We start from the raw sequence: 22,767 nt of genomic DNA on the forward strand, positions 1-22,767 counted from the left end.
TCTCTAGCCTGTAGAGGTCTGTTCGTCCCTCCATGAAAATGCCTCCCCAGACCATCACTAACCCACCACCAAACCGGTCATGCTGAATGATGTTGCAGGCAGCATAGCACTCTCCTTGGCTTCTCCAGACCCTTTCACGTCTATCACAGGTGCTCAGAGTAAACCTGCTCTCATTTGTGCAAAGCACAGGGCGCCAGTGGCGGTCTTGCCAATTCTGGTGTTCTATGGCAAATGCCAGTGCTGAGCAATGAGCACAGGAGACACTACAGGACGTCGTGCCCCGAGGCCACCCTCGTGAAGTCTGTTTCTTACTGTTTGGGCAGAGACGTTCACACCAGTAGCCTGCTGGAGGCCATTCTGTAGGGCTCGGGCAGTGCTCAACCTGTTCCTCCTTGCACAAAGCAGCAGATATCGGTCCTGCTGATGGAATGAGGACCGTCTACGGCCCTGTCCAGCTCTCCTATTGTAACTGCCTGTCTCCTGGAATCTCCTCTATGCTCTGGAGATTGTACTGGGAGACACATCAAATCTTCTTGCAACTGCACGCATGGACGTGCCATCCTGGAGGAGTTGGACAATCTGCTCAACTTCAGGAGAGTTAAGAAATCGCCTCATGCTCCCAGTCGTGATAATGACTCTAGCAAAAGCCAACACTTGTGGAAAAACAGGTAAAAAAGATCAAGAGGGAGGAACTTGAAATGGCCTCCACCTGCAAAACCAGTCCTGTTTTGGGGACCATCTCGTTGTTGCCCCTCTAGTGCACCTGTTGTTAATTCCATCAAGACCAATGCAGCTGAAATTGATTAACAACCCCCTTTGCCACGTACCTGACCAAAACCTTATCAGAAAAGTCTAATTGAATTCATGCCATACCCTGATAAAAAACTGTTCCTTTAATTTTTTTGAGCAGTGTGTATATATATATATATATATAAACGTCATAACCAAGTGGCTGGCATAGTGTACAGGAACATCTGTGCAGAGTATGGACTGGAAGCCCCAAGTTCAAAGTGGGAAGCACCCCCTAAGGTGGCAGAGAACGGGCGAGCCAAGATCCTGTGGGACTTCCAGATCCAGACTGACAAGATGGTGATGGCGAACTAACCGGACATTGTGGTGGTGGACAAACAGCAGAAGAAGGCCGTTGTAGTGGATATAGCAATACCAAGCGATGGCAACATCAGGAAAAAAGAACTTGAGAAGATAGAGAAATACCAGGGCCTCAAAGAAGAGCTTGAGAAGGCCTGGAAAGTGAAGGCCTCGGTGGTGCCCGTGGTCATTGGGGCACTTGGGGCAGTGACCCCCAAACTGGAGGAGTGGCTACAGCAGATTCCAGGAACAACAGACATCTCAGTCCAGAAGAGTGCAGTGCTAGGAACAGCCAAAATACTGCGCAGAACCCTCAAGCTCCCAGGCCTCTGGTAGAGGACCCGAGCTTGGAGTGGGAGACCACCCGCGGAGGGTGAGAGGGGAATTATTTTATAATCAGACTTTGACTTTGATATGACATGGACTCGTTGACCCTGGTATGGATATTTTTTATTTGCATTATTCTTTAGAAATTTGATGAAGAGTTAGTCTTTGAAATGCCATTTACCTTCTTCACAATTGTCTCCTTGATAACCAGTATTGCAGATGCAGGCGCCCATAATGCAAATACCATGTCCTCCACAATGGATGTCAATACATTGGTTGTAGGGCACATCACACTCCGTGCCTTTCCACCCACTATAGCACTGGCAGCGTCCACGGGAATACTGGCCATTTCCACTGCACAGCACAGGACAGGATGCTGGACAGGACACAAATATGAATTACAGTAATCCCTCGCTACATTGCGGTTCATTTATCGCAGCTTCAGTACATCGCAGATTCTATTTCTTCCAAATTAAAAAAAAAAACATCAAAAATTCAAAATAAAACTTCTAAATTGAGGAATTGTGGCACGAAAGCTGCCCACAGGCCAGCAGAAGGCACAATTGCAGGACCTTTTTCTAAAAAAAAAGTTGTTACAATACTAAGAGTTCCTAAAACATATTTACAGTGTTGTACCTTGTTGTACAATTGCTTGTACCTTTTTATAAAAAAGCTGTTGTAATAATAAGAGTTCTAAAAACATATTTACAGTATTGTACCTTGTTATATTTTTTTATAATAAGAGTTCTAAAAACATATTTACAGTATGTACACTTGTACCTTGTTATAAAAAAGTTGTAATAATAATAAAAGAGTTCTAAAATCCTATTATAGGTATGTATACTTTAGCTACATCTTTCTTTCATAGCTTGGCCATAGGCCCGCAGAAGGCAGGGGGGGCCCACGCATTTGAAGTACCGTTTTATATTAAAAAGTTGTTATAATACTAAGAGTTATAAAAACACACACACACACACGTACCATATTTATATTTATACTATTTATACATAATTTTCTGTAAGTCATTTCAAAGTCAAAGTCAAAGTCAAAGTCTGCTTTATTGTCAACGTCTTCACATGCCGAGACACACAAAGAAATCGAAATTACGTTTTCTCTATCCCACGGTGACAAGACATATTACACGATAGATATACAAGTAAACAACGCAATATAAAAAACAAGAAAGCACAAACAATAAATAATAAGAGTAAAAATAAATAATAAATAAACAGATAACACAACAAATAAGAGCCAGTGTGCATACAGACAGCAAGCTTTCTTTGCCAGTGATGCTTGATGATGTTTGACCCTTTCGGAAGTCCACAACAATCTCCTTGGTCTTGTCGACGTTCAGCAGGAGGTTGTTGTCCCTGCACCACGTGGTCAGAAGGTCAACCTCCAGCCTGTATTGAGTCTCGTCTCCCTTGGTGATGAGACCCACCAGAGTCGTGTCGTCAGCAAACTTCACTATCCGGTTGTCGCTGTAGGTTGCAGTGCAGTCATGCGTCAGGAGGGTGAAGAGCAGCGGACTGAGCACGCAGCCTTGGGGGGGCCCCGTGCTCAGCGTGATGCTGGCGGAGATTTTGTTGCCAACACGTACTACCTGTGGCCTCTGACAGAGGAAGTCCAGTAGCCAGTTGCAGAGGTAGGTACTGAGGCCCAGCGTGTCAAGTTTGCTGATGAGGCGTTGTGGCACAATGGTGTTGAAGGCAGAACTGAAGTCCACAAACAGCAATCTCACATACGAGTCCCTTCTCTCCAGGTGGGTGAGGGCCGAGTGGAGGGCAGAGCAGATGGCATCCTCAGAGGACCGTTTGGCTCGGTACGCAAACTGGAAGGGGTCAATGGTGGGGGGGAAAACGGATCGGATGTGCTCCCATGACAAGCCGCTCAAAGCACTTCATGATGATGGGCGTAAGTGCCACGGGGCGGTAGTCATTGAAGCAGGACGGAGCGGGTTTCTTTGGCACAGGTACGATGGTGGCAGCTTTTAAACACGACGGGACGATGGCCTGCTGCAGGGAAGTGTTAAAGATGTCTGTGAAGACATCCGTCAGCTCACCAGCGCAGTACTTCAGCGCTCGACCCGGGATGTTGTCAGGGCCCGCCGCCTTACGGATGTTGATAGCGGCAAGCGCCCTCCTCACGCTGTCGGCGAAGAGGCACAGGGGCAGCTCGTGTGAAGGGGGAGTGGCCTTCAGCGGGCAAGTGCTGTTCTGAGCGTCGAAGCGAGCAAAGAAGCGGTTGAGGTCATTGAGCAGACGGATGTCGCCTTCACAGCTCTGCGGCGCGGGCTTGTAATCCGTGATGGTCTGAATGCCCTGCCAAAGGCTCCGTGCGTCCCTGCTGTCCTTGAAGTGGGGGGTAATTTTGCACGAGAACGCCCTCTTTGCATCTTTGATGCCCCGGGAGAGGTCAGCGCTCGCAGTCCTCAAGCCAGCCTCATCCCCCGCTCTAAAGGCTTTGTCCCTGGCCCTCAGCAGCCTGAAGACAGCACCTGTCAGCCATGGCTTCCGGTTAGCCCGAGTGACGATGGATTTTGAGAGAGTCACATCATCAATGCACTTCCTGATGTAGGAGGAAACAGAGTCAGTATACTCCTCAATGTCTGTCCAATCGTCGCAAGTGGCAGCCCTCCTAAACATGTCCCAGTCAGTAGAGCCAAAGCAGTCACGCAGTGCATCAGAGGCACCCTCAGGCCACACCCGTACCTGCTTGCGAACTGGCCTGGACGCTCTCACCATTTGTCTGTATGCCGGCAAAAGCATAACAGTAATATGGTCAGAAAGTCCAAGATGGGGGAGGGGGGCGGCTTTGAAAGCTCCTTTAGGCGAAGAGTAGACCAGGTCCAGGAAGCTGTCGCCACGCGTAGGAAAATTAACATGCTGGTGAAGCCTCGGAAAAACAGACTTTAGGTTAGCATGATTAAAATCCCCAGCGAAGATGGTGAAACCGTCAGGGTGCGCTGTCTGTTGTTCACTGACAGCCTGGTACAGTTCACTAAGAGCCGCGATCCTGTCGCCTTCGATGTTAGAAGGCGGGATGTAAACCGCGACTAGCAGAATCGCGGTAAATTCCCTTGGCAGGTAAAAAGGACTTAATGATCACGAACTCCGCCAGTGGCGAGCAGTGCTTGCATACCACTACAGAGTCCCGGCACCATTCGTCACGGATGTAGACGCATATTCCACTTCCACGAGATTTCCCCCCTTGTACAATGGCCCGGTCCGCCCGATAGCACGCTAGCCGCTCCAGATGTACGGCAGAGTCCGGAATGTTGACAGTCAACCAAGTCTCAGTGAACACGAGCACACAGCAGTCCCGCACTGTCCGGTTTGTAGATCGCAGCAAGCGAATGTAATCCATTTTGTTGTCCAGCGATCGAACATTCGCCAGAAGAATGGAAGGCACGAGCAGGGTTGGCCGCCAGCCTGGCCCGGACGCCACCGCGTTTGCCCCTCTTCAGCCTCCTCGCACACCGCTTTCGACGCTTCCCAACCGGGGGAGGAATAGCAGACGAGCCCGGCGACGCTTCAGGACGTAGCAGTCCGAGCTCCTTTAATGTTCCCGCATCAAAGTCCAGAACTCGACAAAACTCGCTTTGGCCGATGTCAAGCAGAACCTGCCTGCCGTACTTGTAGCACGACTCAGTACGACGAGACGAACAAAAAAAACTGCCGGACAAACACTCATTAGACGGACAAAACACCGTTTGGGCGGGACAGAGAGAGGTCGCTGCGTATGCACGCGCCGCCATCTTGGAAATATATCAAGTATACAAAGTATATTTCGGATACTACATGTTTGGAACTATTATTTAATGTTCTAATGATAATATATGCACTTATGTGGTTGAATATACACTTATTGATACACAAAAAATTACCGTATTTTTCGGACTATAAGTTGCGGTTTCTTTCATAGTTTGGGTGGGGGGCGACTTATGGTCAGGAGCGACTTATATGTGAAAATTTTTACAAATTTTTGCTTGACCATTAACACATTACTTACTTACCGTAATTTTCAGACTTTTAGTCGCCCCGGAGTATAAGTCGCACCAGCCATAGAATGCCCAAAAATGTGAAAAAGAAAACATATATAAGTCGCTCCGGAGTATAAGTCGCATTTTGGGGGGCAATTTATTCGACAAAATCCAACACCAAGAACAGACATGAACGAGCAACAACAGGCTAAACGATACGGTATGCGTAACGTGACAAACACAAATGAGGAGCTGAGAACGGGCCTAACGTAACATTCAGTTATTTAAACAAAAAAAATTACATAAATACCGTTTTTTTCCGTGTATAGTGCGCCCCCATGTATAGTACGCACCCTAAAAATGGCATGCTGATGCTGGAAAAAAGTTTGTACCCATGTATAATACGCACCCAATTTTTATGAATTTTTATTTATTTATTTATTTATTTATTTATTTATTTATTTATTTATTTTTTAAGTCCCAAAGATCGTCACACACGCAGGGAGGCAATGGGTCCCATTTTTATAGTCTTTGGTATGGTCTTAACTAGGCTGGATGTCATTTTTTTTGTTGCCGTTGATTTCTCCGACTGCCCCTAAACGCACCACCGCGCTCTGCTGTTCACTTCAAACACGCTCCATGCGACCGCAATGCTCTCGTATCAGACGCTTGCTCGATCACCTGCTCCTTTGCTGTCCCGTGCGCGCACGGAGCGCGGTGGTGCGTTTACGGGCAGTCGGAGAAATCAACGCCAACAAAAAAAATTACATCCAGCCTAGTTAAGACCATACCAAAGACTATAAAAATGGGACCCATTGCCTCCCTGCGTGTGTGACGATCATTGGGACTTAAAAAAAAAAAATAAAAAATTTTAAAAAAATTCATAAAAATTGGGTGCGTATTATACATGGGTACAGGCTTTTTTCCAGCATCAGCATGCCATTTTTAGGGTGCGTATTATACATGGGGGCGCACTATACACGGAAAAAAACGGTACTAAGTCTATTATTGAACTGTTGTAATGTTTTTAGTACAGCTTAAGCTCGATTGTATGCGTTTTTTCAGGACCAGAACTTGTTTTATAGAAAGTCTTGTTTTTAGGCAGCCAAAGAGGTCTTTTTGTCATGTTAATTTACTTCAGGCATGTTGTTTGGCAGCCGAAGGAGTCAAAGTCAAAGTCTGCTTTATTGTCAATTTCTTCACATGCCAAGACACACAAAGAAATCGAAATTACGTTCCCACTATCCCACGGTGACAAGACATAGGAGTTTGGCTTGGTACACAAACTGGAAGGGGTCTATGGTGGGGGGGGGGGGGTGAATGGATCGGATGTGCTCCATGACAAGCTGCTCAAAGCACTTCATGATGATGGGCGTAAGTGCCACGGGGCGGTAGTCATTGAAGCAGGACGGAGCGGGTTTCTTTGGCACAGGTACGATGGTGGCAGCTTTTAAACACGACGGGACGATGGCCTGCTGCAGGGAAGTGTTAAAGATGTCTGTGAAGACATCCGTCAGCTCACCAGCGCAGTACTTCAGCGCTCGACCCGGGATGTTGTCAGGGCCCGCCGCCTTACGGGCGTTGATAGCTGCAAGCGCCCTTCTCACGCTGTCGGCAGAGAGGCACAGGGGCTGCTTGTGTGGAGGGGGAGCGGTCTTCAGCGGGCAAGTGCTGTTCTGAGGGTCGAAGCGAGCAAAGAAGTGGTTGAGGTCGTTGAGCAGATGGATGTCGCCCTCACAGCTTCGTGGCGCGGGCTTGTAGTCCGTGATGGTCTGAATGCCCTGCCAAAATCTCCGTGCGTCCTTGCTGTCCTTGAAGTGGGCGGTAATCTTGCAAGAGAACGCCTTTTTCGCCTCCTTGATGTCCCGAGACAGGTCGGCCCTCGCTGTCCTCAAGCCAGCCTCATCCCCGCTCTGAAGGCTTTGTCCCTGGCCCTCAGCAGCCTGAGGACAGCCCCTGTCAGCCATGGCTTCCAGTTAGCCCGAATGACGATGGATTTTGAGTGGGTCACATCATCAACGCACTTCGCGATGTAAGAGGAAACAGAGTCAGTATACTCCTCTATGTCCGTCCGATCGTTGCAAGTGGCCGCCTGCTTAAATATTTCCCAGTCAGTAGAGCCAAAGCAGTCACGAAGCGTATCAGAGGCACTCTCAGGCCACACTAACTCGCTTGCGAACCGGCCTGGATGCTTTCACCATTTGTCTGTAAGCGGGCAAAAGCATAACAGTAACATGGTCAGAAAGTCCAAGATCGGGGAGGGGGGCGGCTTTGAAAGCTCCTTTATGTGAAGAGTAGACCCGGTCCAGGAAGCTGTCGCCACGTGTTGGAAAATTAACATGCTGGTGAAGCCCCGGAAAAACAGACTTCAGGTTAGCATGATTAAAATCCCCCAGCGAAGATGGTGAACTCGGCTGGTAAGATTATTGGTGTTTCACTCCCCTCCTTGAAAGACATTTACACCTCCCATCTCACCCGTAAGGCGACCACGATTGTTAGTGATGTGAGTCACCCCGCTCACTCTTTGTTTGCTCTTCTGCCCTCTGGGAAGAGGTACAGGAGCCTGCGCTCCCACACCACCAGACTCACCAACAGCTTCATACTCCAAGCAGTTAGAATCCTGAACTCTCTCCCCCTTTCTGCGTAACATCCTGTACTTTGCCCTATGCTTACTGCCTGCTGTATGCACACTGGCTCAGTTTTGCTCCTCTTATTTATTGTGTTATTTTTTTATTATTTATTCATCACTCATATTATTTATTTATTATTTATTAGTTTTTATTTATTGTTTGTGCCTTCTTGTTTTTATTTTGTGTCGTCTACTTGTATGTCTATCGTGTACTATGTCTCGTCACCGTGGGATAGAGGAAACGGAATTTCGGTTTCTTTGTGTGTCTTGACACATGAAGGGATTGACAATAAAGCAGACTTTGACTTTGAAACCGTCAGGGTGCCCCGTCTGTTCACTGACAGCCAGGTACAGTTCACTAAGAGCCGCGATCCTGTCGCCTTCGATGTTGGAAGGCGGGATGTATACCGCAACAAGCAGAATCGCAGTAAATTCCCTTGGCAGGTAAAAAGGACGGCACTTAATGATCACAAATTCCGCCAGTGGCGAGCAGTGCTTGCATACCACTACAGAGTCCCGGCACGATTTGTCACGGATGTAGACGCATTTTCCCCCTTTTACAATGGCCCGGTCCGCTCGATAGCACGCTAGCCGCTCCAGATGTACAGCAGAGTACGGAATTTTGACAGTCAACCAAGTCTCAGTGAACACGAGCATACAGCAGTTACGCACTGTCCGGTTCGTAGATCTCAGCAGGCGAATGTAATCCACTTTCTTGTCCAGCGATCGAACATTCGCCAGAAGAATGGAAGGCACGGCCGGGCGAGCTGGGTTGGCCTGGGAGTCTGTTTGCCGTTCATAACCTACATCTTAGTCTGTTGACATTTATATTAAAAGAGAAGCAATACGCAGATGACAATACCAGGTGGACTGAGGAAGGCATTTCAATGCTATGTGAATTGGATTAAAGAGAGATTAAAGCAGCCACTTTTTCTACTACTGTGTCTGGCCACGCTCTTTGAATTGAGTTCCTTTGTGAATGAGGTGCTCCAACGACCTTCCCCCTTTCGGAATCGTATACACCTGAACCTCGATTTTACACGCTTTCGATTCTACGCGACTTTCTGTCTAATGCGGTTTGGTCATGGACCCCAATTTATTTCGTCGTAAATACATTTTCAAGTAGTATTTTAAATCAATGATATAAGGACCATACAAAGTTGAATGACTAGCGAGTAAAACTTGGGGGGAGGGTGGTAGTGGGTTCAGAGCGGTGGAGAAAACCCTCACACGGGGGGAACATGCAAACCACACAAGAAGGCCGGAGCCGGAATCAAACTGTGAGGCGGACTTGCTAACCAGCTCCTCACCATGCCGCCCTAATAGTAATGATCACATTTTTATTTACCTACTATTACCTAATTGTATCTCGGTAGTGTGCACATGGGCTGGAGTAAATTTAAAAAAGTGTTTTATCAGCAGAAATTGTGAGAAGGGTTTTCAAGAATTCACACAATGATTGATTATATAGAAACTATACAGTACTGTATAGCAATGAACTGGAGGCGTACTCGTGAATGTTTGGGAGGTGTTGGGTGGAGGCACTCAAGAGTTGAGGGAGGTTTGTGGCAGTGGCCCGGCAGATATCAAAACTGATAAGAAAAATGGATTCAAATCCTTCATCCAACGTAATAGAATTTAACAGTCTTCAACAGCATTCATTCAGCTTGTGCAAGTCACACTCACTACTCATATAACACATTCATAGCAATTATCTTCCATATGGGAGGCAGACTGTGTGTGTATGTGTCTGTACCTCGAGAGCAGTCAGGCCCCAGAAATCCTGGAAAACAATGGCATATTCCTGAGAGACAATCTCCGTTTCCATGACAATTCTGGGGACACTCCATAATCGACTCTGATGTAGATAGAAGCAAAGAGGTGGTACAAGGGTGCAAGTTAATTGGGTAGGCAGTATATGGAACTACAGTATATATTGTGTGAAGTAAAACACACATTGGAAGAGCTGTCTGCTACGGTTGCTATAGCTACAGCTAGTCAGTCCAATCAACAGTTTCTAACATCCAATTATGCTGCTTCCTTGCTCGTTCTCTGCATCACACGCACCATTTTGTCTCTGCTGTGTGACACACAAAACCCTTATGTTTTATCAAATATATTGCCATTTGAACTTTTGTCTTTAAATTATGAGGTCCAAACTACTTTTTTGCGCCACTGATGGTTTAATTATTTTTTTTCTTTTTAAGTACCTTTCTCTATACCTTACTATTTATTATGAAGCATGAGAGTACCTCCAGCAAAGACTTACCGATGAAGATAGTATTGTAAGACACTTGTTCTATATTGCGTCCATCATTGTAAAATGCCAGATGCCAAATGCCTGTGTCCAGGTACTGGATGAAGCCAGCCTCGTGTGTGTAAACTGATCGTCTGTGACGGATCTCTCCTCCAGGGTCCTTTTCAAAACTTCCAAGTGAGTTTACGAGTGTCGTTTCTGTGTCACTCAAGGATCGCTTGTCTTTGGAAATTAGTCGACTTCCATCAAGCAGCTCCACAAAGTCATACTGGAAGATAAGCATGCATTTAATTTCATTTTTCATTTCCCTAAGTTTATAAGCAGTTTAGTCCAATAAAAAAAAAACATCAATGTATGAAAACAACAGTTTTTTGGGGGCTCAAAGGAGTACGTAAACATTCATAGAACTTATAGAGACCTACCCCTAATTGCAAAGTGAACATTTTCTTGGGTAATACTTTCTTTACAGAGAAACATCACATTGACAGGTACACCAAAACCATAGGAAAAGAGTTAAGATAACATTAGGGTATTTCTTGTTCATACAAAAATAGAATTTACCATTGATAAATAACTACTTACTCCTTTTGTTTAAAGTCGTCCAACATTAAAATGAATATACAAATACCTATGAATCCATACGCACCTAACCTTTCGTTTATAGCAGGGGTGGGCAAACTACGGCCCGCGGGCCACATCCGGCCCACGGGACCGTTTAATCCGGCCCGCCAACCCTGAACAAATTGTATTAAACTTTTTTTTTTTGGTCATTTTGCCTGCAATGACTGCGTTTTCCCAGTAGATGGCGAAGCGCTCGCCTGCGCATTTACTACCGGAAGCCGTGTCAGAAAGCTCGGTGCACACTCACAAGTGCGTGTACGTACTCGGTAGTACGGACTTGGCGCACTCTCGCTCTATTCGTATCAGTCCCGAATTTAGAGCATGGGCTTTGACGACAGCATTCTTATAATTCGCGCGCTGAGCTTTCAGATGCAGTTTTGCGCTACAGCCACCCACAAACCTTCCCCTGGAATCCTTCCATTAAAATGACTGGCCCGAAAAAAAGAAGTGAGTGCCGAATGTTAAAAAAGAGTGGCCAATTTGGCTCGACGTACGCGACGTGACGTTCAGCCACATGAACGTCAACATCAACCCGTCACAGATCGAGGTAAACGGACCAACACCTCGGATCTCTCCTAAGAATTGCCACAACAAATATTACTCCAGACTATGACGCACTAGCAGAAAAGGGAGACCAACAACACTGTTTCCACTGAAAATGAAGGGGAGGCTCTCAAGTTTGTTGTAAAAAAATGCATTTTGAATATGATTTGTACACATACCAGGGATTGAAACTAGCGGCCATTCTCATTTGCAAACATTGAAGGATGCTCAAGGACATTGATGCACCACCTGTTTGCGACTAATCTTAACCTGTAAAATTCTTAAGGCTTACTTTAAGGAAGTGTTTCCCGTTTCCTCACCTCTGTTACCAGGTGTTTGCGAGTTAAAACTCTGCTCTGATTTTCAGATACCCCTCACCGTGTTGCTGTTTTGATTACTTTATTTGGATGTATGCTTTCACCGATTCTTCGAAGATGATATATTTGGTCAGAATGTTTGCCGTTTGATGTGATCTCATAAGATAAACATCTTTCATTAATCTGACCTGCAGGCATTGAAGTGATGGAGATTGTTATTCATAATAACAGTGTCGTATTTTATGAGAATCACTGATAGCAGTTTTTTAGTGAATTATTATTTTTTTAATGCTGTTAATAAATGCATTTGTTTTAAAAAAAAAACTTGTTTGGAATATCCATGCTTTACTACCTACTAAAGGCCAAGATCTTTTATGCAATGACCTTTACAGGTCGCTTATATGACTTCACACAACGCCTACGTCCATCTGCTCCTGGTCCGGCCCTCCGGTCCAAATTTAGAACCCAGTTCGGCCCGCGAGTCAAAAAGTTTGCCCACCCCTGGTTTATAGTCATACAAAAATGAATATATTTGAATCTATGGGCTCCTAGCCATTTGTTTATAGTTGTATAAATACATTTGAATCTATAGGCTCCGAGTCTTTCGTGTATAGTCGAACCAAAAGACAAATAGTGACTTTCGTTCATAGTCATACAGACATAAAATAATACATTTGTATCGATAGGCGCCCAGCCTTTTGTTTATAGTCGTACAAAAAGAAAAATATACTTGAATCTACAGGCTCTCTGAGTTTATAGACATGCAAAAAAAGAAAATGAATCTATAGGCTCCTAGCCTTTTGTTTATAGTCATGCAAAAATAAAGTAAATTTGGATCACTACAATAGACTCCTAGCCTTTTGTTTGTAGTCATTGTGTGTCATTGTCAAGATGGTGTAAAATTGGGTATCGAATTTGGCCCAGGCACATTGGCTATCCCAAAACATGTAGTAGTTCCAAAATTTCACCAGGAGATGAAATTAATGCTTGACATAGGGGTGACCTGATGAAAACTAACAAATCTAATCAATTAAATTGTTAGCAATTGGGAGGACATGACTTGTTCAAACACGTAGCAACGCACAATTTTGGAATGCCATAATGCCATAATTTTAAGATGTAACCGCTTGAGCAATATCAATATATATGTTTAAGTTAGAAGAACCCATTATTATAGTTTACTATGATTGTGTGTAAAGATTGATTTTTATTAGACAAGATATATGTTATTAATGTTGCAATGTTTTGTCCAACCTGTATTACAACGTTGGTGTTCCATCCATACCTGAATGTATTAAGTTGAGAGGAGACATCAAGGGCTAAAAGTGAAAGAACGAGCAAAACAGGAAACAGCTGAGACAAACAACCATTTGCACCCGCACTCACACCTAGGGACAATTTGGAGTCTTCAATCGGCCTACCAAGCATGTTTTTGGGATGTGGGAGGAAACCGGAGTGCCCGGAGAAAACCCACGCGGGCCCGGGGAGAACATGCAAACTCCACACAGGGAGAGCCGGAGGGGGCTCTGTAGGCCACTGGGTAGCACGTCCGCCTCACAGTTAGGAGGGTGCGGGTTCGATTCCACCTCCGGCTTATCGAACCCTTTAATGGGAAGCCAGTCACTTTGATAAAAAGTGCAGGTTTGACATCGCGCAAAAATAAAGTTAGCAATTCAAATATTTACATTAGGCCAGTGCTTCTCAATTATTTTCTGTTACGCCCCCCCCTAGCAAGAAGAAAACTATTCGCGACCCCCACCCCCCCCTCCCCACCGTGACTATCCTAACTTGTCTTGTAAGTCGTAAAATGTTGCACTGTCGCAAACGTCACAGAAGTAACAATGAGAGCGCCACTGCCCCCTGCTGGGAAGATGCGCAATTACACTTTATTCTAGTACTGCAAAAAAAAAGCCTGTTCCCCAGGGTCACACGCGCCCCCCCAGGTATAGCACGGCGCCCCCCAAGGGGGGCGCGCCCCACTATTTGAGAAGCACTGCATTAGGCTCTTTGCATTTTCATGTGTAGTCGTACAAAAATAACATGCGTTTGAAATATTTACATTCAACTCCTGGCCGTTTGTAGTCGTGTATAGAGTTTAAGTTATTTTTAAATGATGAAACTGGACTCAAAGTATTTGTTCGGAGAATGGACTAACGTTGTTTTTTGTTAGACCCCAATTATGTAATAGTGACGCAGTGACTTCTGCTTATAACTGTATTCAAAAAGTTGGAGGGAAGAAGTGTCTTTAATTTCCTCATCAAGATTGTTCCATAAATCGACTCTGCACCTAGTGATAAAAAAATTCTCACTGGTTGTCCAAAAACCATGTTATTGAAAATCATTATAACCGCAAGGTTAAATTTTACTTCTTTCCTAGAAAATAAAGCCTGTATGTTCCTGGGTAGCAAATTGTGTTTAGCCTTGTACGTGATTTGTAACGTTCTAGATTTGATCAAATCTTCTAATTTTAATGTTCCAAATTAGAGGACTAATGGATTAGTATGGTCCCTGTAGCCTACCTTGTGAATAACGCAGAGGGCTCTTTTTTTGCAATATGATAAGAGATTGTAAATTGGTTCTATAAGTGTTCCCCCATATTTCCAAACAATATGTCAAATAAGTCAGCATTAGTGCACTATAAAGAGTGAATAAAGTTTTATAATTTAGTACCGTTTTTTTCCGTGTATAGTGCGCCCCCATGTATAGTACGCACCCCTAACAATGGCATGCTGATGCTGGAAAAAAGCTTGTACCCATGTATAATACGCACCCAATTTTTATGAATTTTTTTTAAAAAAATTTTTTATTTATTTATTTATTTTTATTTTTTTTAAGTCCCAAAGATCGTCACACACGCAGGGAGGCAATGGGTCCCATTTTTATAGTCTTTGGTATGGTCTTAACTAGGCTGGATGTCATTTTTTTTGTTGGCGGTGATTTGTCCGACTGCCCCTAAACGCACCACCGCGCTCCGTCCGCGCACGGGAAAGAGGCGGCTCTGTATGGGAGAGACGTTGAAGAGGAATAAAAACACCCTTGGAAACCAAAACTTGCCCCTCGTCGTGACTCGGAGCCGCAACAAATGTTTCGGATTTGTGTAGGGTACATTGTGACAGACTGCAAACTAGCAGGTGATCGAGCGAGCGTCTGATACAAGAGCATTGCGGTCGTATGGAGCGTGTTTGAAATGAACAGCAGAGACGAAAGGAACAAGGCAAAGTGTTGTGAAATAAAATATTACCTGTAATACGCATTTTGTTATTTGCTGATTGAAACTGATAATTAAACTGTGAATTGAAACTAATAGGTGGAGAGTTATTTTTAAAGTCCTGATGTACTTTCTAAAATTTAAGTGGACCTCAGTGCGCACTGCGCAGGGAGCTTAATTTGGTGCGGTCGCGCAACCGCAGCGCGCCGGGCGCTCACTGTCGCATTGCTTAAAGAGCGCCTTTGTGTTTTAGGATGAACAGCAGAGACCAAAGGAACAAGGCAAAGTGTTGTGAAATAAAATATTACCTGTAATACGCATTTTGTTATTTGCTGATTGAAACTGCTAATTAAACTGTGAATTGAAACTAATAGGTGGAGAACTGAACTCTCGCTCTTTATATAGCTGACGTGTCTTGCGCAACCGTTCTGCGCATCTGTAATGGCGGCCTCCGTATGACGTCCGGTCCGCGATGGAGATTAAAAAACAAACAATATTTGACAATAACACACCATCGAGGATTGCACCATCGCATCAAACGATGTGTCGTCAATTATGAATTTTACTAAGTGTGTTGGGCAGGATGGCTGAATGCGATGCGCGATTGACAACAAACAAGAAGAAAGGTGAGTTTTATTTCGGGGAAGATTTGTCATGTCTCGTCCCCAGTTTTGCTATGTGTCTAGGTTGCCATAGTTTCTGTTCGCGTCGCCCCTCTCTTCCTGTGTCACCTCAATCGATGTAACGTGTTTTGTATTTAAGTCCTGTCTGCCCCTCGCTCACCGTTGGATCATTGCATGTGTTACTGTCATTCTGTTCCTGTCTTTGGTAATGTCACCCTGTCTTTTTGTTCCACGACTTTGTCGGTCAGTCCTGTTGTTGGTTTTGTTGTACCATGACTTTCTTTAAAAAAAAAAAAAAAAAATTAAAATAAAAAAATTAAAAAAAATTTTTTGTACCCATGTATAATACGCACCCCAGATTTTAGGACAATAAATTAGTTAAATATTGCGCACTATACACGGAAAAAAACGGTATATGAAGACTGCCATAGAGTATAGTTTGTTGTATATATTATTGTATATATTCTATAAAGTTTGTGACTTCTTCCACCAGATCTATTAATGCCACCAAAGTTGATGAGTTTTCTCTGAAGCCGTATTGGCTGTCATTCAATACTTGGAATTTGTTAATGAAATTATCCAAATGATCTGCAAACAATTGTTCAAGTGTTTTAGACAGTTTGGGCAGCAACGATAGGCCTATAGTTTGAAAATTGTTGTCTGTCTCCATCTTTGAAAATTGGAATGACTTGGCCGTTTTCATTTTGGTTGGGAATCTCCCTGACTCGAAGGAGAGATTACATAAATAGTTTATTGGTTGTAAAACATCAATAATAACATTATTTATTGTCATATTCAGCCCATTACAGTTTCAGACGTGTTCTAAAATGTCATTCTCGTCAATAGGTCTGAGAAAGATAGACTTTGTAAGTTTGGGATCATAAAAGAGCTTTTTTTTTTTTTTTTTTTTTAATTCAATAATTTACCAGGTAAGCCAATTGAGAACACTTTCTGATTTACAATGGCGACCTGGAGGCAAGGTGTGTGAAGTGTCTTGCCCAAGGACACAACGACACATGACTGTGACAGAGCTAGGATCGAACCGCCAACCCTCCGGTTACTAAACGACCCACTCTACTGCCAGAGCCACAGCCGCCACTTTTTGCCAGGTTTAGACCTACATTGACAATCATTGAAACCATTTACAACTCACTTTCAACTTGGTGAACTGCAAACCAACATTCTTTGAGAAGCGCTGCAAAGCACAGCATTTTTTTACTAACTAGACGATTTAAAATTTCCCAAATACGTACCTTTGATTTTTTTTTTTTAAGCAAAGTGTGGAAATTCTTTTTCCTGTATTTTCTTAAAATTGAAGTAAATTTGTTGTGAATTGTTTTTTTTTATGTGTATTTATAAGGCCTTTTGTCATCCATGGCTCGTAGTTTTCTCCTGTATTTTATTTCCTTATGTTTGACTGAATGAGTGGGCAATGTAAACTCAACAGTGACATAAAAGTAGACAAAGTTTTTATAAACTCTATCCAGGTCGTTTTCATTGAGAACTGCAATCCATTATTGGTTTTGTGAACTCTGAGAGCTGTTGTGGTTATTCTTTTATATGTGGTTCTGGGGTCCTTGCTGTGCTTTGGTGTTGAGGAGTCTGGCATAATGATACAAGTGGTAAATGGTCACGGAAATCACTGCATAAAATCCCTGAGATTATTCTGTTATCAGTAACATCCATCCATCCATTTTCTGTACCGCTTAGTCCCCACGGGGGTCGCGGGCGTGCTGGAGCCTATCCGAGCCGTCATCGGGCAGTAGGCGGGGGACACCCTGAACCGGTTGCCAGCCAATCGCAGGGCACACAGAGACAAACAACCATACGCACTTGCACTCACACCTAGGGACAATTTGGAGTGCTCAATTGGCCTACCAAGCATGTTTTTGGGATGTGGGAGGAAACCGGAGTGCCCGGAGAAAACCCACGCCGGGGAGAACATGCAAACTCCACACAGGGAGGGCCGGAGGTGGAATCGAACCCGTACCCTCCTAACTGTGAGGCGGACGTGCTACCCAGTGTCCCACCGAGCCGCCTGTTATCAGTACATTTGAAAATATATTGTCAATTGCAGATGCACTAGCTGTAGTGACTTTTGTTGGTTTAGTGATTCTTGGAAATATTAAGCTATACATTATGTTAAGGAAATATCCAGTGTGCTTATTATTATTATACTTCAATAAATCTATATTAGTATCTCCACAGACAATAACATATTTCTGTGAGATTATTTGAGAAAAATTTTCTTTAATTTTGCATCACAAAGCAAATTTCTTTTTTCATCACACATTTTTAAACCAAAGGGTCAACCATAATAATGTTTAACCCACTCTTAAAGACAAATTATAAGGAATTCTCTTCATGGTGCGAAGGACATGGCACAGTATTATTGTAATATTGTTAAAAAAATAATAATTAGAAAATTATGTGCAAGGATTGTTAACATTTCAAAATATATCAAGACAACTATGGAAAAAGCCAAATAAAAACAACACAGACTCAATATACAAATTAAGAAACTAGGATTAGAATTATAAATCAATACAAAAATTAAACATTTAAATAAAATGCAATCAACAGTAGCAATGAAAATATCTTCATATCAAGCATGCAAATCAATATTGTAACCCAATATGTAAAAAAGAATTTAAAATACCGTAAATTTCGGACTATAAGCCGCACCGGACTATGAGCCGCACCAGCTAAAATTGGGAGATATTTTAGTTTTTTTCTTATATAAGCCGCACTGGACTATAAGCCGCACGTGCACACGCGTTTTTTTACAAAGAAAGACCGTTCACAGGAAGCCTTTTTAAAGTTTTAATAACATACTTTAATAGGTCTTTCTAAACATTGCCTGTGACGCAGCGCGAGTTATTAACAAAGAAAGACTGGACACAGAAAGCTTTTTTAAAGTTTTAATAACATACCTTAACATTTCTTTCCAAACACTGCCCGTGACGCGGCAGTAATACCGCAGCAACACGGAAGTAACACAAGACTAATAGGGCTGGATTAAAAAAAACATACCCGGTAAAAGTCACTGAGACGCGGCGGTAACACAGCAGCAACACGGTAGTACCGACAGGGCTCGTTAAAAAACATACCAGTAAAAGTAAAAAAAGAGCTTCATCGTCTTCATCTTCCTCCTGTGCACTGAAACCATCGAAGTCTTCCTCCTCAGCGTCCGATTGGAATAGCGTTAGATATCCTTCGCCTCACAATTTGTCAGGCTCTCTTTCGTCGTCGCTTTTATGCATTTTTTCGAGTGTGATGAGGGTCTGTTCATGCAAATTTTATTCATGCACAAAGCGCTAAATTACATTAAACTAGCGAGCGACACGTATAGCTCCACTGTAGACGGGACCACGAAATAAAGAAAAAGGGTGACGCAACACAATGTCATCAACATCGACTGCCTTTATCTTAAAAGCGGCATCATATGCATTTCTTTTGTCCCCCATAATGACGGTTTGTGTATAAAAGCTCCCTTTCAGTAATGTCCGTCTTGATCTCGTTCTGTCTCTTCTTTGTGTGAACTATACTAAACACAAACTAGCAAGTCTCCTTCGGCGCATTATCTCTTTGTCTGTCTCGCTCTTGATTCCTGCTAGAGCGCACCGGAGGCTGTAAAAATCCATAAATACGACTCGCCGCGCCGCCATTTAAGCTCTATTTCCCTCTTTGACAGCCAAATCGATTGCTTTTAACTGAAAAGCTGCATCAAATGCATTTCTTCGTGTGTTTTCCATGATGAGGGTGTGTGCATGATGCACAAAGTGTTCAAAACACAAACTAGCACGTCTTCTTCGGCGCATTCTCTTTTTCGTCTGTCTCGCTCTTGCTTCCTGCTAGAGTGCCCCCTGGAGGCCGTAAAAATCCATAAATACGCGGCGCCGCCATTTAAACCTCAAAGTTCAAAGTAACCTTCTGAATAAACTGCATTAAAAGTTCACGTTCATTACAACTTGTTTTTGGTGAGCAAAACGTCATAAGAATTGAATTTAAATGCTGATTGATTGGATTTTAATACAATGCAGATTGTCCACTGCTTTGTGTAATCTCTCAGTCACATAGCAGAGTAAGAGAAAGGGTTTAAGAGCCATTTGACGCAGGTCACCTAGCGTGCATTCCTACTAAAGCTCATAATAGTCACAAGCAATACAGCCAGAATAAGCAGCAGCCATAGTAGTGTTTCAAAATAGTATTTTTGTTGTTTTTTTCTTCAAGATACCGCAGTGTACGAAAAAATCCTCATATAAGCCGCACCTGACTATAAGCCGCAGGGTTCAAAATTTTGGAAAAAAGTCGCGGCTTATAGTCCGTAATTTACGGTATATACATGGTGCAGAGTAGGGCCGCACGATATTGGAAAAACATAAGCTATTCAATAAGGTTGTTGAATATAGGGATATCAATATTGGTATTGCAATATAAGCATGTACCTTTTATATACAACAGTGGTGATATCTGATACAGTGACATTGCACTTTTTGTGAAAAATGTAATTGCCGGGTTCTGCAATATTTAAATTACTGTTACAACATTATCAGGAACCGATGATTAGGATAGGTTGGTGTAGTTATTGCAATCGTTTCCTCACAAGCTGGAACTTCATGACACAAATGTCCGCATTGACAAACTAGCATGGGTTTTGAGAACGACCCTCATCTCCGAAGGTGTCTTCCATCAGCAATTCATCTTACCGTTTTTTTCATGTATAGTACGCACCCCTAAAAATGGCATGCTGATGCTGGAAAAAAGCTTGTACCCATGTATAATATGCACCCAATTTTTATGAATTTTTAAAAAAAAAAAATTTAATTTTTTCTTTTTTTTTTTTTTTTTTTTAAGTCCCAATGATCGTCACACACTCAGGGAGGCAATGGGTCCCATTTTTATAGTCTTTGGTATGGTCTTTAGGCTGGATGTAATTTTTTTTGTTGGCGTTGATTTCTCCGACTGCCCATAAACGCACCACCGCGCTCCGTGCGCACACGGGAAAGAGGCGGCTCTGTATGGGAGAGACGTTGAAGAGGAATAAAAACACCCTTGGAAACCAAAACTTGCCCCTCGTCGTGACTCGGAGCCGCAACAAATGTTTCGGATTTGTGTAGGGTACATTGTGACAGACAGCAAACTAGCAGGTGATCGAGCGAGCGTCTGATACAAGAGCATTGCGGTCGTATGGAGCGTGTTTGAAGTGAACAGCAGAGACGAAAGGAACAAGGCAAAGTGTTGTGAAATAAAATATTACCTGTAATACGGATTTAGGTAGAGAACTGAACTCTCACTCTTTATATAGCTGACGTGTCTTGCGCATCCGTTCTGCGCATCTGTAATGGCGGCCTCCGTATGATATCCGGTTTGCGTGTGTGCGCGTGTGCGTGTGTGCGAGAGCGAGAGAGAGCGCGCGAGAGCGCGCGAGAGAGAAAGCTCAACCGTAGCACGCCGCCGACCGCCCAACTGCACCGCGCTGGTAGCATTATTGTGACAGAGCCGTCGCTGAAATTTAGAAGATATTTTTAAAGTCCTGATGTACTTTCTAAAATTTAAGTGGACCTCAGTGCGCACTGCGCAGGGAGCTTAATTTGGTGCGGTCGCGCAACCGCAGCGCGCCGGGCGCTCACTGTCGCATTGCTTAAAGAGCGCCTTTGTGTTTTAGGATGAACAGCAGAGACCAAAGGAACAAGCCAAAGTGTTGTGAAATAAAATTTTACCTGTAATACGCATTTTGTTATTTGCTGATTGAAACTGCTAATTAAACTGTGAATTGAAACTAATAGGAAAGAAACAACTCTCGCTCTTAATATAGCTGACGTGTCTTGCGCATCCGTTCTGCGCATCTGTAATGGCGGCCTCCGTATGACGTCCGGTCCGCGATGGAGATTAAAAACAAACAATATTTGACAATAACACACCATCAAGGATTGCACCATCGCATCAAACGATGTGTCGTCAATTATGTATTTTACTGACTAAGTGTGTTGGCCAGGATGGCTGAATGCGATGCGCGATTGACAACAAACAAGAAGAAAGGTGAGTTTTATTTCGGGGGAGATTTGTCATGTCTCGTCCCCAGTTTTGCTATGTGTCTAGGTTGCCATAGTTTCTGTTCGCGTCGCCCCTCTCTTCCTGTGTCACCTCAATCGATGTAACGTGTTTTGTATTTAAGTCCTGTCTGCCTCTCGCTCACCGTTGGATCATTGCATGTGTTACTGTCATTCTGTTCCTGTCTTTGGTAATGTCACCCTGTCTTTTTGTTCCACGACTTTGTCGGTCAGTCCTGTTGTTGGTTTTGTTGTACCATGACTTTCTTTAAAAAAAAAAAAAAATTAAAAATGTTTTTCTTTGTACCCATGTATAATACGCACCCCAGATTTTAGGACAATAAATTAGGTAAATTTTGCGCACTATACACAGAAAAAAACGGTATTAAATGGTCTCTCATGCTATTCTAACTGTCATCGGATAGCACCACATTATTCCTTAAATGTTTCCTAACAATTGCAGCCTGGTGGGTTGTTTTTTCCTTGCCCTCCAGTGGGCTTATGATCAGGTTATACGTATATGTAGTTAATATTTGTCAACTGTAGGTTTGTAAAGCCCTTTGACTCTATATAAACTCCATAACTAGTAAATTTATTTGACTTGAAAAGTACTGTATGTTGCAGATGGTCAAACTGTTTCTATTTGCTATTAGGAAAATTCCTAATCAAATCTACTTAGGGTGACCAATGGTCTCGCGTAGCACATGCATGTACAACCCTTGAAGCTCAATTCAACCACCCCGCAAATCGAGGCCGTGTCCGCAAAATCCATGCTTGAAATCCAATGTTGATCGTGAATAGGGATGTGTATTGGGCTGTCAAAAAGAGTGATGTGTATTGGGAGCCCTTCTCACATTCACTTGAAAGAGCCCATACATTATTGTCATTTACAAATTGACAGAGCCTAATTGTCAATTAGTCACTGACTGCCAGCACGAGAAAAGTCATGGCAATGAACACTCATAGTATAGAGCAGTGGTCACCGGCCCGCGGGACCGTTTAATCCGGCCCGCCAACCCTGAACAAATTGTATTATTAAACTTTTTTTTTTTGGTCATTTTGCCTGCAATGACTGTGTTTCCCCAGTAGATGGGGAAACGCTTGCCTGCGCATTTACT

General features: G+C 43.5%; 1 protein-coding gene across 7 annotated transcripts in view; it reads right to left on the reverse strand.

Annotated features, from left to right (window-relative positions):
• Nucleotides 1-22,767, reverse strand: part of LOC133152007 (teneurin-3-like) — a 490,458-nt gene that overhangs the window by 184,503 nt on the left and 283,188 nt on the right. For all 7 annotated transcript variants that reach the window (XM_061275473.1, XM_061275476.1, XM_061275475.1 and 4 more), the window contains exons 12-14: nt 10,297-10,552; nt 9,784-9,885; nt 1,598-1,792 (exon numbers count right to left, since the gene is read on the reverse strand). In XM_061275473.1, the coding sequence (XP_061131457.1) occupies nt 1,598-1,792; nt 9,784-9,885; nt 10,297-10,552 (553 nt within the window). The remainder of the gene's footprint in view (nt 1-1,597; nt 1,793-9,783; nt 9,886-10,296; nt 10,553-22,767) is intronic.

This window comes from Syngnathus typhle, linkage group LG3 (assembly GCF_033458585.1).
Source record: "Syngnathus typhle isolate RoL2023-S1 ecotype Sweden linkage group LG3, RoL_Styp_1.0, whole genome shotgun sequence".
Lineage (NCBI taxonomy): Eukaryota > Metazoa > Chordata > Actinopteri > Syngnathiformes > Syngnathidae > Syngnathus > Syngnathus typhle.